Source organism: Mandrillus leucophaeus, unplaced genomic scaffold, assembly GCF_000951045.1.
Source record: "Mandrillus leucophaeus isolate KB7577 unplaced genomic scaffold, Mleu.le_1.0 Scaffold1254, whole genome shotgun sequence".
NCBI lineage: Eukaryota > Metazoa > Chordata > Mammalia > Primates > Cercopithecidae > Mandrillus > Mandrillus leucophaeus.
The window spans coordinates 238,142-251,602 of NW_012100921.1; the positions used below are offsets into that span (position 1 = coordinate 238,142).

Genomic DNA, 13,461 nt, shown 5'->3' on the forward strand with positions numbered 1-13,461 from the left:
GGACTACAGGCACTTGCCACCACACCTGGCTAATTTTTTGTATTTTTAGTAGAGACGGGGTTTCACTGTGTTAGCCAGGATGGTCTCGATCTCCTGACGTTGTGATCCACCGTGCCCGACCTTTACTAGTGAACTCTATTCAGCATATAAAGAAGAAGTGATAGCAGTTATTTATTTTTTTTCGGAAAATAAAGAGGAAAAAGTCTCAATTAATTTCATGAAGGGAAACAATAAAAAGCATCTTGTATTTTGACGTGTATTTGTTTGCCAGTGGCTAAGCTAAGCAATGAAAACTGCACTGATAAGGGCTCAACACTGGATTACAGAGAATAGGAACCCATCAAACATAACTAGAGCTAATTGATCATCTCTACTATGTCAAATCTGTGTACTGCTCTGGATAAATTAATAAAGATGGGATTATCTCTTGTTACTTCTACATTCAATTATTCCTATAACTTCAGCAACTGATTCAGAAAAGCGGTCCTGCAGGGAACACTGTTAATATTAGAAAGAGCACAGCAACACAGAAAAGGAAATAGCCTTCACTTTTCTTTAATCTCAATGCTCAGGCTTCTTTCCCCTTTTTACCTGCAGTAGCTCCATCATTGACCCCTGCAACCGATGCTCCAGATCTGAGATGAGCTCTCTCATGTACTGGGTCTGCTGCACCATCTCCGTTTCAGACTTCGTAAGGCTTTTCAGAATGTCTTCTTCCTCCTTCTCCAGGTTCTGCAACTCATTGCTCTCCTCCAAGTCCAGGATCTCTCTCAGTTGCTGAAAATCTGCCAAGACGTTGGTTTTGTCGTAGTCTATTTGAATCTTCAGAGATGAGAAGAGAAAGGGGCACTCAGTCTACCAGGCAGAGGCTGTTAGTCAGAAAAAGAACTGTTTCTTTTGGGGAGTTTTCACAAGGGGGGACACAGTAGCAGGAGAGTAGGTCTTAGGAAAGCTGATTTTCCTATTTCTTTTCCTTCATGACATTTTAAAACAATGACCTTGAATGGGTATGTTGAGGTTCATTCTGAGTCAAAATGGGTTACCTGGATGTAGCTTGCCTTTCACGCAGCTGTCCAGGACACTCATGCCTGCCTATATTACTTTTATCAGCCCAAGCTCAAACTCCCTGCCAAAAGTTGGACATTGAGGACAGAATCATGAGCCACTGCCAAATGTCTTCCCAAAGTAGAGTCATGGACTCAGAAAGTAGCACAAAAATAGAATGCAGGATTCACTAGCCATCCTTACCAGGGAGATCCTTCATGTAAACAGCTCCCTAAAGATGTCTGTGTTCATTATGGCATATTTACTCCCCAGCCACCACACCCCATCAGGGAAAGAATGAAGAGGACTAATCAAATAACATCTGGACTTATCAAGTGTCAGGGAATAAAGAGGAAAAAAGCTCCTTCCCATGGTCCTGCCCAGATTTCTAGCTAACTCCTTTGGGAACCACATCCTCTTGCCTTCCAGGAAGCTTTCTCTTCTCTGATGTCAGCTTCCAACTTTTCAGCTTCCTGCTGCTTCTGCCTCAGCATCTCCAGAGCTGTCTGGAGCTTCACCTGTGAGAAAGGAATCACACCATAGTCAAGCTATGAGCTTTCTCAGCACCTAGGTAGAGTATAAACGTGAAATCAGGTTGAGCTCAGAAGAAACAAATTTGCAGAAACTGTGAGAATGGCAATGAGAATCCATGACTTGGAAGAAAACTTACATTGGCGAATATGCTCCCTACATCTCAGGTAATAGACCTCCCCATCTCCTCACCATGAGTAGACTGATTCTTTTTGTCCTAGAAGAAAAATCTGATCCTGCAGCAAGGAAAGAACTTACATCTCAACCCACTCCAGTTACTCTCCTGCTGAAGGGGGTAATCAGAGCTTTTCTTGGACACCAAATCTCTACCCATCTAACCCAAGGTACAAAATATTTACTCCTGGCCAGAAATATATACTCTAGGATTATTGTCCAGTAACTGGGTGAAATGCAAAAAACCGTCCTTCAAGCCTCAGAAGTTAAGCATAGCATGAAAAAAATAATCCCAGGCCTCAGGTCTATGATGACAAGGCAATTAATGTCAAAGGCAAAGTGAAAATTTTCCATCAGGTCCCATTTTCTGCCCTCTCTTCCTTCCATCCCAGTCTCTTACATGGTACTCCTGGGCAACCTCCTCCATGAGGAAAGTGTGGTGACCACGGTGCTCCTGAGACCGCTCACAAAGCCAGCAAATGACCTTGCTGTCCTCCTGACAGAAGAGTAGGAGTTTCTCTCCATGGCGTGCACAGTGATCAACCTTCTGCCCCTCTTCTGGGCTCAACTTGACCTCCCTGAGCTTCTCCACTATGTTGGCTACATGCCGATTAGGCTGTATGTTCTCAGGCTGGTAACTGATCCGGCACACAGGGCAGCTTCTCTCTCCTTCTTTGTATAGCATGGACTTCCTGTGGTTTGCAGTGATGCACGCTTGGCAGAAGCTGTGGCCGCAGGGCAGACTCAGGGGTTCTGTCAGGAGTTCCAGGCAGATGGGACAGGTCACCTCCTCCTTTACATTAAGCAGGATTCCAGAAGCCATAGCAGCTTCTCCACTGCTCCTGCCTGTCCTGGCTGCTGAGGTTCGTCTTGTTCACAGATCCCTGCATGATTGGGAAGGTTAAAATGGGACTAAGTAAGAAAGGTAGAAATAGAAAGGATATTGATTGTACACAATTAGAAAATGGGCAAGATGAAAATAGTTAAGGACAAAAAAAAAGGGGAGAAATAAGAAAACATGTTTGGTTACCTGGTAATAAGGGCTTTTCGTAATCACCTTAAATACTTTACTCCCAGTTCGTGTCATATGACAAATTCTGTTCTTATCTGTGCATTGGTTATCATTTTTCTTTATTTTCAATGAACAGAAAACAGACTGAGGTCTTTTCTACCAAGATCTTTGTGTGACCCATCATCTCTCAGGGCTTTTCTTTCCCAAGCCAAAACACATCCTCAATATTACAATCACCAAATCATTTATGCCTCAGGGCTTTCACATTTGCTTTTCTCTCAGCATGAAATGTTTCTCTGATGTTAGTATGATTTTATTAAATTCTCTCCTTACATGTTTTATTATCAAAAATACCTGCTCTGACTACCTTATATGCAGTATAACAAATCTCACCACTCACTGTACATTTGCAATGATTGCTCTTATTATCAGCAGAGTGAATGACTGTTTCATCAAATTTATAAATTGACATAATAAGTGATTTACAAAAATTATTTATCTTCAATATGGTGACCTGAGATGACCCCGTATTCAGGGTCCTCTTTCAGTGGCCTCTTTGCTACTCTTTTGGTTAATTGATGACAAATGGAGATAATGGCACATATTCAATTAATACTCAGAGCAATTGGGGTGTGGAAGTAGAGGAATCCACAACAGCTGGAAGGTTCTGGGGAGTCTCGTCCTGAAAGTTTGCCAAGGACATTTATGGGAGCCTAAAGGTATGGACATAGTGTAGAAAGTAATGATAAATAGTGGATCACACATGTCAGAGACTTGAAAACTAGAAACACAGAGGAAATGGATATCAGTCTTAAGAGAGAAGTCTTAAAATACTAGATGAGATGATTTTGTTCCTGGACCAAACGAAGGGTCCGCTGCTTATTCTCGCGACCCAATAACAAGATGCAGATTTACTGGGAAAGAAGGGAGTTTTTATTTCTGTAACTGCACACACAGAGAAGGCCTAGAAAATATTGCCAGACCGACTCAAAATTACAAAGTTTTCCAGAGCTTATATACCTTCTAAGCTATATGTCTAGGTATAGTTGTGCATTCATCTAAAAACATAAGTGATTAACTACTTCTTCTAATCTATAACTAAGGTCTGAGTTTTAAAGACCTTCCTCTGGAGCCTCAGTAAATTTACTTATCTAGATGGGTCCAGCTGCTGGGGTGATTACCCTTATCTTGTCTCTCCTGCTAAATCATTAAGGTTTGGGGAGTTCCTTCAGACCCCCATACAACTTTTTAAATCCTAAACAGGTCCTAATCGATTCCTTCGTTATCTTGTCATGCTTCAAGGCCCAGAAAAGGTCTCGGCAAAACTCTCGGTGGGCTTCTGTTATATTCCAGCCTTTGTATACGGGCACTGGCTCTATCAACTTTTATTTTATTTATTTTTTTTGAGACGGAGTCTTGCTCTTTTGCCCAGGCTGGAATGCAATGGCTCAATCTCGGCTCACCGCAACATCCGCCTCCCAGGTTCAAGTGACTCCTCTGCCTCAGCCTCCTGAGCAGCTGGGACCACAGGCACGCACCACCACACCCGGCTAATTTTTGTATTTTTGGTAGAAACGGGGTTTCACCATATTGGCCAGGCTGGTCTCGAAATCCTGACCTTGTGATCCGCCTGCCTCGGCCACCTGAAGTGCTGGGATTACAGGCGTGAGACACTGCGCCCAGCCTCAGGTTTTAATATTCAACTTAACCAGCCAGGTGTGGTGGCTCATGCCTGTAATCCTAGCACTTTGAGAGACCGAGGCAGGCAGATCACCTGAGGCAGGGAGCTCAAGACCAGCTTGGCCAACATGGTGAAATTCTGTCTCTACTAAAAATACAAAAATTAGCTGGGCTTGGTGGTGGGTGCCTGTAATCCCAGCTACTTGGGTGGCTGAGGCAGGAGAATTGCTTCAACCTGGAATGTGGGGGTTGCAATGAGCTGAGATCATACCACTACACTCCAGCCTAGGCAACAGAGCAAGGTTCTGTCTGAAGGAAAAAAAAAAAGTAACTTAACACTCAGTTAGTGCTGAAACAGTTGTTATGGAGGCCTGCGTTAGTGAAACTTGGCCTGCCACAATTTGACAAATTATTGTTGAAGATTGATTATATGCTAGCAACTGGACCACAATCAAGACAAAGATTAATGTGGTGTTTAATCTACTGTAAACTTGGCATTCACCTAAAACATTATAGTAAACTAAATGATCAGTCATATATATACAAAATAGCAGATGTGATGAATACTACTAGAGAGAGGTAAGCGCTCTTGATAAGTCAAATAATGAAGCGAAGCAAGGGTTATCCAAGAATTACTAATTGAAAACATAAAGGTTTAACTGAAGCGTGATATGAGAAAACGTAGGATGAGAACAGGGCAAATGTATTAGTAGAAGAAATTACATATATGAATAACTTGTTCATGGAAAATGCAACATCTAAGGGTTTTAAGTTGCCATTTTCCTCTTGTGCACAGACCTATTATGGTGCGTATTGTGCACAGACCTGTTAGACTTTTAGTATTACAGGGATCAGAAAATGTGACACATCCCAAATGACATAACATTTGGGAACTCTTTCTTAAGAGCGGGGAAAAATTAGGCTGGGCGCGGTGGCTCACACCTGTAATCCCACCACTTTGGGAGGCCGAGGCGGGCAGATCACCTGAGGTCGGGAGTTCAAGACCAGTCTGACCAACACAGAGAAACCACGCCTCTACTAAAAACACAAAATTAGCCAGGCCTGGTGGCGCATGCCTATAATCCCAGCTACTCGGGAGGCTGAGGCAGGAGAATCACTTGAACCCTGGAGGTGGAGGTTGCGGTGAGCCAAGATCGCGCCATTGCACTCCGGCCTGGGCAACAAGAACAAAACTCCATCTCAAAAGAAAAAAAAAGAGCGAGGAAAAATTATTAGTGTCAACTGTCCATTAAAGTTATCAGTCTCAATCAGCAGAAGTGGGGACATCATTAACTTTGAGCATGGGTTGCAAAAGGTTAGACAGATCTAGTGTGCAAGGGGGAAGATTAGTTAGGATATAGGAGAGAGCTGATGACAGCTTGCAGGACAAGGTGATGGAGGAAATGGAGAGCAAATGAGAGTGAGAGATAAATCGAGATAAAAGGAACAGTGTTGGGAACTAGACTACACATGTGGGAACAAAGGGTTAATATCAGGCTTGAGCTCTTTTCTCCTATAAAGATGATACTAGCATATCCTTTTGGTATTGTTTTCTTCTGGGAAATTTATTGGGTTACAATAGAGTGAAATGTCAGCTGTCTTGCTAGCCTACATGAGGCTGTTATTGACAGCAATATATTCTGTAATAGAAATATATAGTAATAGTATAGTACAACAATATATTGATAGTAATTATATTCTGATATATAAAGCAGATTTGGACTAGGAAGGCTGTATATAGATCTTAAATTCCAGTTGGTAGGAACAGACCTCATTTTCCACCACAGAACCAGGTATGTCCCTTTTTTAAGTCCCTGAGAACTGTTCTCATGAGCTTTCACAAGATAATCAGTCCTTTGGGGTACTAAGCTTATCTAACCTACAGCAGTTTCACACACATCCAGCCAGTTTCATTTCTTAAAAAACTCACATGATAGAGATAATACCTCCTGTACTACCCTAGGGACTCTCACTGAGAACTCATCTGAGGAGGCTGTGCCACATGGTTCTTCCGTGCTGCATACCCTGGCTGAACTACACGAACCTGGCTAGTTTGGGGCTATTATCTCCCACAGGGGGAACTGCAAATCAGATTGGAAACTGCTGCTGTTGTTCAGTCAGGGAAATATCACAGAGTGGTGGCTCAGAGATGTTGACTGACAGACCTGGGTTCAGTAATGACCCTGTGGCCTCAATCTAGGGTCAAGGGCTGTCAGGAGTTCCAGGTAAATGGAGCTGTAAAGCTAAAAACAAGGTAAGAGAAGACATTAATGGATACTGATGTGTTGCTGGCTGTCAAGGGTTCATGGTAAAACAAAGATCTCCACTATGAGACAGCTGATGAGTCTTTCCCTTGCTCTGAAAAAGAGAGAAATGTTATAAAGGCTATTTGGAGATAAATTCAGACCTACAAAAACTGTACACTGCTCCCATCATCTGTGAAGGCCATAAAGAACAAGGCTGAATGAAGGTGGGATGGAGGCACAATCCATCCATTGGTATAGATACTGAAAATGGGCCAACGGCATATACTGTTATGCTTCAGGGACATTGGCCTGTATCAGGCTCTGATAAATAGCAAGATCAGAGGTTTAAATTATATGATAATGTCTAGCCTTGTTTATGACTCAAGTTGTGATCCAAACATGAGAGTGAGGACTCCATTTATCTTTTATTCCATTAAAAATTGCATCAGCACTGAGTTGCATCAAGAGCCTACGGGAGAGAGGAACGGAGACTGCCTTCTGCCATGAGGCTGTGAAATTTATGTTTGATGTGATATTACAAGGAGCCCATGTCAAAGTAACTGCTGCCATAACAGACATAGTAAGAGGAATATGCAGAGGGACCAGAATTTTCACACATGGGGCTAACCCTGCCACTACCTAAGCAGTGACCCAAGGGCTGCACAGCAGTCAGGGAGGTTGAGATGGGAACACAATTATCTGCCTGGTATCTCTCAGGCCAGCAACCTGCCATACATGTCAGGTTATTGCACCTTACACATGGACCTTCTGACATCTGAGATCATGAAAATGTAAATTCAACATGTCCTAGAGGTGACAGCTAAACACAAGCAACAAAGACATTACAAGACAATAACAAGTTTTTGTAAAATCCAAGCAATATGCATATTGACAGAATTTTCTTCTCCTGTGACCGGGGTAAAACTGTTTCTCTAAGCATAATATAGCTGCAAATTACTGATGTTATATGGGAAGGCATCACCTTTCATACATAGGTGGGAAAAATGAAATTGTACTGAGATTCATTTGCTAAGCAATATCATCTAATACTGTTATAGGAGTTACTAAGAAATTATTTTAGGCAGATAGAGAGGAAAAGGGGTCCTTGGGAAGTTTTCGTTTGTTTTAAAGCAGCTCCAGAAACATTTGTCTAGCAGAAAAGCCCCAGCTCTTAGAGCTGGGCCAGCAAGCTGTAATATACAAATGCTGGCCATTAGAAACTGGGTCCATCCAAACCTGGTGATTCCCACCATCTTCTTCCTTGCCCCAGTAAGTGCCTGGCAATATAGCTGCCACCATGTATCCCCACCATGTGTAAAACATTGTGGTGCCCTGCATTTGCATATTGAAAGGCTAGGGTGAGAGGGCCAGTTTTTCCCGAGTCACATGAATGACATGTCTGGTCAAACCAATCCCCTGAGTTCTATGCAAATCAGACACCACCTCCTCCAGCCTCCTAGTATAAGCAGCCACTTTTCCACCACACAAGAGGTTTTTCTCTTTGCCAAATCCCCCCTTCCCCTGTCTCTGTTTGGGGGAGCTGTTTTCTTCTTCCTTCCTTCCTTCTTGCCTATTAAACTTTTCGCTCCTTAAAATCACTCCACGTGTGTCCGTGTCATTAATCCTATCGGCGCCAAGACCAAAAACCTGGTGTTCCTCCAGTCAGAGCTGTATCCATAGTACTGCGTAGGAAACAAAGAAACTCAGCATAGCCTATACTCTCAGTAAACAATCAACACAGAAGACTCCTGTGATCAAATTTGCGAGAGTTTTTCCCAAAACTAGAAGGACGCCTTCTTTCAGCAGCAAACTCCAATGGGGTGTCTTCTAATTCAATTCTGACACTATACCTCGAGAGAGCATCAGATTCCACGGGCTGAAGGCTTGGGCCTACAGACTGCTCCCCAACTTCTGATGCCAACTCCAAGACTCAGCTTGTTTTACCTGCGCTTCTGCCTGACTGGCTATAAGTCAGGGTTCTCCCCTTTATATGTAGTGGTTTATTATGAAGGACATCACAAAGTATACAGATAGAGGCATAGGCTGACACACGAGAGAAGGGGCATGGAGCTTCCCTGCCCTCAGCAGGCACACTACGCTCCAGAAACCTCCAAGTGTTCAGCTATTTGGAACCTTATTGAACCCTGTCCTTTTAGGTTTTCATGGAGGCATCATTACATTGGTATAATAGATTAAATCACTGGCTATCAGTACAACTTAACCTTTAGCCCCTCTCTTCTCCCCAGAGGTTGGTGGGTTGAGCTGAAAGTCCCAACCCTCATTTTCTGCCTTAGTCTTTCTGGCGAGGACCCCCACTCCTGAAGCTACCGAGGGGCTGCCAGCCATTAATTGATTAATTATCATACAAAAAGACACTTACCACTTTGCAGATTCAAGAATTGTAGGAGATGTATGCTAGGTTTAGTGATGACGACCAAACGTATTTCACAGTATCACAACCATTTAATGGTATACTCCCCACCATACCAGCAAAATAAAAAAATAGAAGCCGAAGATTATCGAATCAATTCTAAAATCTTGAAATATATGGTTTGAAAGGAAAATAACAATCTGGGGCCCCAAACTCACTATGCCAAAGGGAATACTAAAGCTTGGGAATTGGGCCACCTTCTATAATATTTTGTTCTAGATAGCTGCAAAGATATCATAGCTGCAAAGCCACATACCTCCCAGGTGGCTTCCCTCACAATTTGCTCACAAGGAAATTTCTTGTGGGCCCCAAGGTCTTTACTCTGAAACGGAGATCTGTTGAATTTCACCCTGACAATGTCAATTAGCAAGCTTATCTTCACTAGTATGGGACAAAGACAGAGGATAAATCATCCCTCAGCTCACCTGAGACAAATGCATGTTTGACTGTTTCTGCTACTCCCTGTTTATCTTTTGTAAAAATGCAGATTCACTGAGTGGGAGACAGTGCATAATTGATTACTCCTCCAAGCCCTCCTTTAACATGTAAATTATGGATTCAGCTAATGCTAGCTAAAGCCTCAAAAGAATGTAACCTTTTGCTTCTTTTATCGACTCTCCTCCATTTTTTTCTTTTCTCTTTCCCCTTTAAATACTGAAGTCCTCAAACCCCCTTTGAAAAAGCATGAATCACAGATGTTCCTGTGATTTTATGCTCCTTTTTCCTAGGCATGTCCTCAACCCTTGCAAAATAAACATCCAAATTGAGTGAGGCCCCCTTCCATTAGTTTATTTGGTTTACAATGCCACCAGAAAGGTATTCTGTATGAGTTCAGAAGATGGGTGCCAAACACTGATTTATCGCCAGAAGCAGGGCCAAGAAACATGAAGCAGAGGTGAGCTCTCCAAAATCAGCCTTAAGGCAGTAAGATTTGGTCAGATGAAGGGAAGTTGGGATGAGGAAACAGTTTTGCCTGGAGTCTTCCATATAAGCTTGAATTAGCTTAAGTGCAGCTGTATCTTTCATGGGAAGGACATTTGGAGTTGAATACAGAGGGTCCCCATGAGAGAGACTCCCTCTCTCATGTGTCTCAGGATCCTGTTATCACACCACTTCTGACATCTGATATCATTAACATCAACCAAGTGTCGATGAAAAGGGTCAAACTCTGTAAAATATTTTGAAGAGATTTATTCTGTGCCAAATATGAGTGACGATGCCCCATGACACAGCCCTCAGAAGATCCTAAGAACATGTGTCCAAGCTGGTTGGGGTGTAGCTTGGTTTCATATATTTTAAGGAGACAAGATACTTCAATCAAATACATTTAAGAAAGACTCTGGTTGACAACTGTCTTTATCTAAAGACCTGGGATCAATAGAAAGGAAATGTCCGAGTTCAGATAAGCAACTGTGGAGACCAAAGTTCTTACTGTGCAGATGCAGCCTTAGGGTATCAGGCTTCAGAGAGAATAGACTGAAATGTTTCTTACCAGACTTAGGGTCTATGTTGAAGTTCATGCTGGAGAGGAATAATGAGTCAGGTCCCACTTCCATTTCCTGTCATGGCCTGAATCAGTCTTTCAGGTTACATTTTAAGAGCAGTCTGGCTGAGAAAGTCCATTCAGGTGGCTAGGGGCCACAGAATTTTATTTTTGGTTTACACAAGTACTCATTTTGTTTATTAAAAGTTAGAAACGGTGCCATCTCTGGGTATTCCTTCACATGCTTCTGCTGCTCTTTGTATCTCACCTAAGCTCTGCTTTTGCAGGGAACATACGGCCCAAGGAGAGGGAGGAGCAAGGTTAATGATTTTTAAGGAAATCCAGTTGTTCCCTGAGTCTGGACTTGGTGCCTAGTAAGGGTAAACAGATGCTGTCACCAGGGAAGCCCTGATGAAATAACTGGGAAAGTTATTTTTCTTAATGGTTTTCTTTATTCCTTTTATTTATAGACAAAGCTGCTTAAAGAAGCCAGACTGCCCAGCATGGTCCAGATCTTCACCCCGACCAGATCCAAGGGGGAAATTAGACCCCCAAACCTGCGTAAACTGGAACAGACAATCCCTCATTGCCTTTAGATCATTAACATATCACTAGAGTGTTACCCCACCCCGACAGCAAACAAGAAAATCTCCACCACTTTGTGGCATGTGTTGTATGAAGACATGTGTTTATAAACAGAGGTGGCACAACTGGAGCTCCACCCTGCAGGCTAACACTCCTTTCTCTTCCCATGCAGAGTTCTTTTAAAGCCCATGCTTTCCACTGTTTCGGGGGAGGGGGCTTTAGAGAAGGAGTTCTCTTATTCTCCACTCCCAGCAAGAAATAAAACCTGCTTGCCTTTTTTTGCCATTATCTTTGTAACCAATATGAACTAGGGAAATAACTCTGTTTACCAGTGACAATGACAGGGCTACAGAGCTGGACAGCTGTCACACCACCAAGGTGATGCCACAGAGACAGGCCCAGGTGATGAGAGCTGACCTGTAGAGTTATGCAGAAATACTGCATTAGCACACTGATAGGCATTAAATCATTAGGGTTCCAAGGCCCCTGTCTTTGCCCTTGTTGGGAGAAGGCACTGAAAGAGAATTCTGGCTCTCTACAGCAAAGTTCAATAAAAAATTATAGAATAGAGAGGCGATGGCGAGAGAGTCAGCGTGGAAAAATAACCAGCCTTCCAGGAAACAAAGCGCTTCACTTTAAAGCTCTCCCTTCTTTCAAATCTGCCTGCCCACCAGGCAGCTCTATTCCCCTCCGTCAGCTCTGGCAGCAGGACGTCTGTGAACGGTGTCTTTTCCCCATCCCGAACAGCTTTTCAGATAAGTTAAACTCACCAAGGTAAATTCAGTTTTGTCCCAAAGACTTCCTACTTCTGCCCTCCACAAAGTCACTCAATACACCTTCAGACACCAGTGCAGAAGTAGTGAGTCTGGGGAGAAGAGTGAAGGCAGGCCAGGAAAGACATGGTTAGGATTCACTCACCAATCCAGGGGCCTGATCTGCGAAAAGGAATTTTCCTAGAGGAAGTAAGTGCAGGAAATTCTTGCTCACATCGGGGCAGGAAAGTGAAAGATAAACTGCAGGCCAATGGCGTTTCTCCACGTAGGGCCTGGTTGAGTCCCGCCCTCTGAATGAGTCAGCCTGCTGTGTAGCTGTGCTGTTCACAGGAGGAGCCTGTGAAGGGAAATAGAGGCATCCCCACTCTATTTCCCTTTTCTCTTGAGTCTCAGGATCTTGTTATCATGCCACTTCTGACATAGTTTCAGAAGTGAAACTTTTCATTAACCCAACCAAGCATTAAAAATTAGAAAAGGTGCCCTTTATCGAAATTCTTCGAAAGTGCTCCTCTTGCTCCTGATCTCGCAGCTGAGTTCTGCTTCTGGGTGACAGATATGGCCCAAAGAGAAGGAAGAATAAAGTTAATGATTTTTAGAGAATCGCAGTAGATTTCTGGTCTGGACTTAAAAATCTTACAGGACCTATGAACAGAAAAGGAGCTACAGATAGAAGAGATGTCATATTATATAAGACTCCCAGACCCAGAGAGGACAGGATGCTAGAAATGTATCTGGAGAGGGCCGGGCGCGGTGGCTCACGCGCACTTTGGGAGGCCGAGGTGGGCGGATCACGACATCAGGAGATCGAGACCATCCTGGCTAACACGGTGAAAACCCGTCTCTACTTATAAAAAAAACACACACACACAAAATTAGCCGGGCGTGGTGGCGGGCACCTGTGGTCCCAGCTACTCGGAAGGCTGAGGCAGGAGAATGGCATGAACCCGGGAGGCAGAGCTTGCAGTGACTGGAGATCACGCCCCTGCACCTACAGCCTGGGTGACAGAGCGAGACTTCGTCTAAAGAAAAAAAAAAGAAAAGAAATTTATCTGGAGAGCCATGAAGAAACACCACATTATTACACTGACAGCAGTTCAACTATTAACTTTCAAAGAACTCTCCAACTTCCCCTTGTTGTCTTTTTCAAAGTATCTATTCCATCCCAGAGCAGGGCCAGGCCTTCCTCTCTTCTCTTCTGGTTACTACGTAAAACTTGTCCAAAAGGCTGAACTGTGGTCCATGTACCATAGCCTCCCTTCTAAGCCTTCCTTTACTGGAACATCTCAGGAAGTCCACACTGGAACTAGGATCACTGGTAGAGAGGAGTATTTAGTTTGAAAATGAAAATGCCTGAGGAGAAGGTAATGGGGAGCACTGTAGTGGGCAGCCTGTTATCACTTAATCCCATCATCAGTAACCCCATACCCCCTCCACACTGTACCCCCTGGCTCTAAGTTTCATGAAGTCAGGTAGGTGGTTTTTACATTTTGTTCTTTATTGCC

At 43.4% G+C, this 13,461-nt stretch overlaps 1 protein-coding gene across 1 annotated transcript in view; it reads right to left on the reverse strand.

Annotated features, from left to right (window-relative positions):
• Positions 1–12,189, reverse strand: part of TRIM5 (tripartite motif containing 5) — a 27,413-nt gene extending 15,224 nt beyond the window's left edge. The window contains exons 1-4 of the mRNA XM_011971974.1: positions 11,957–12,189; positions 2,150–2,633; positions 1,467–1,562; positions 592–822 (exon numbers count right to left, since the gene is read on the reverse strand). Coding sequence (XP_011827364.1) covers positions 592–822; positions 1,467–1,562; positions 2,150–2,572 — 750 coding nt within the window. The 5' untranslated portion in view covers positions 2,573–2,633; positions 11,957–12,189. The remainder of the gene's footprint in view (positions 1–591; positions 823–1,466; positions 1,563–2,149; positions 2,634–11,956) is intronic.
• Between the last annotated feature and the right edge of the window lie 1,272 nt (positions 12,190–13,461).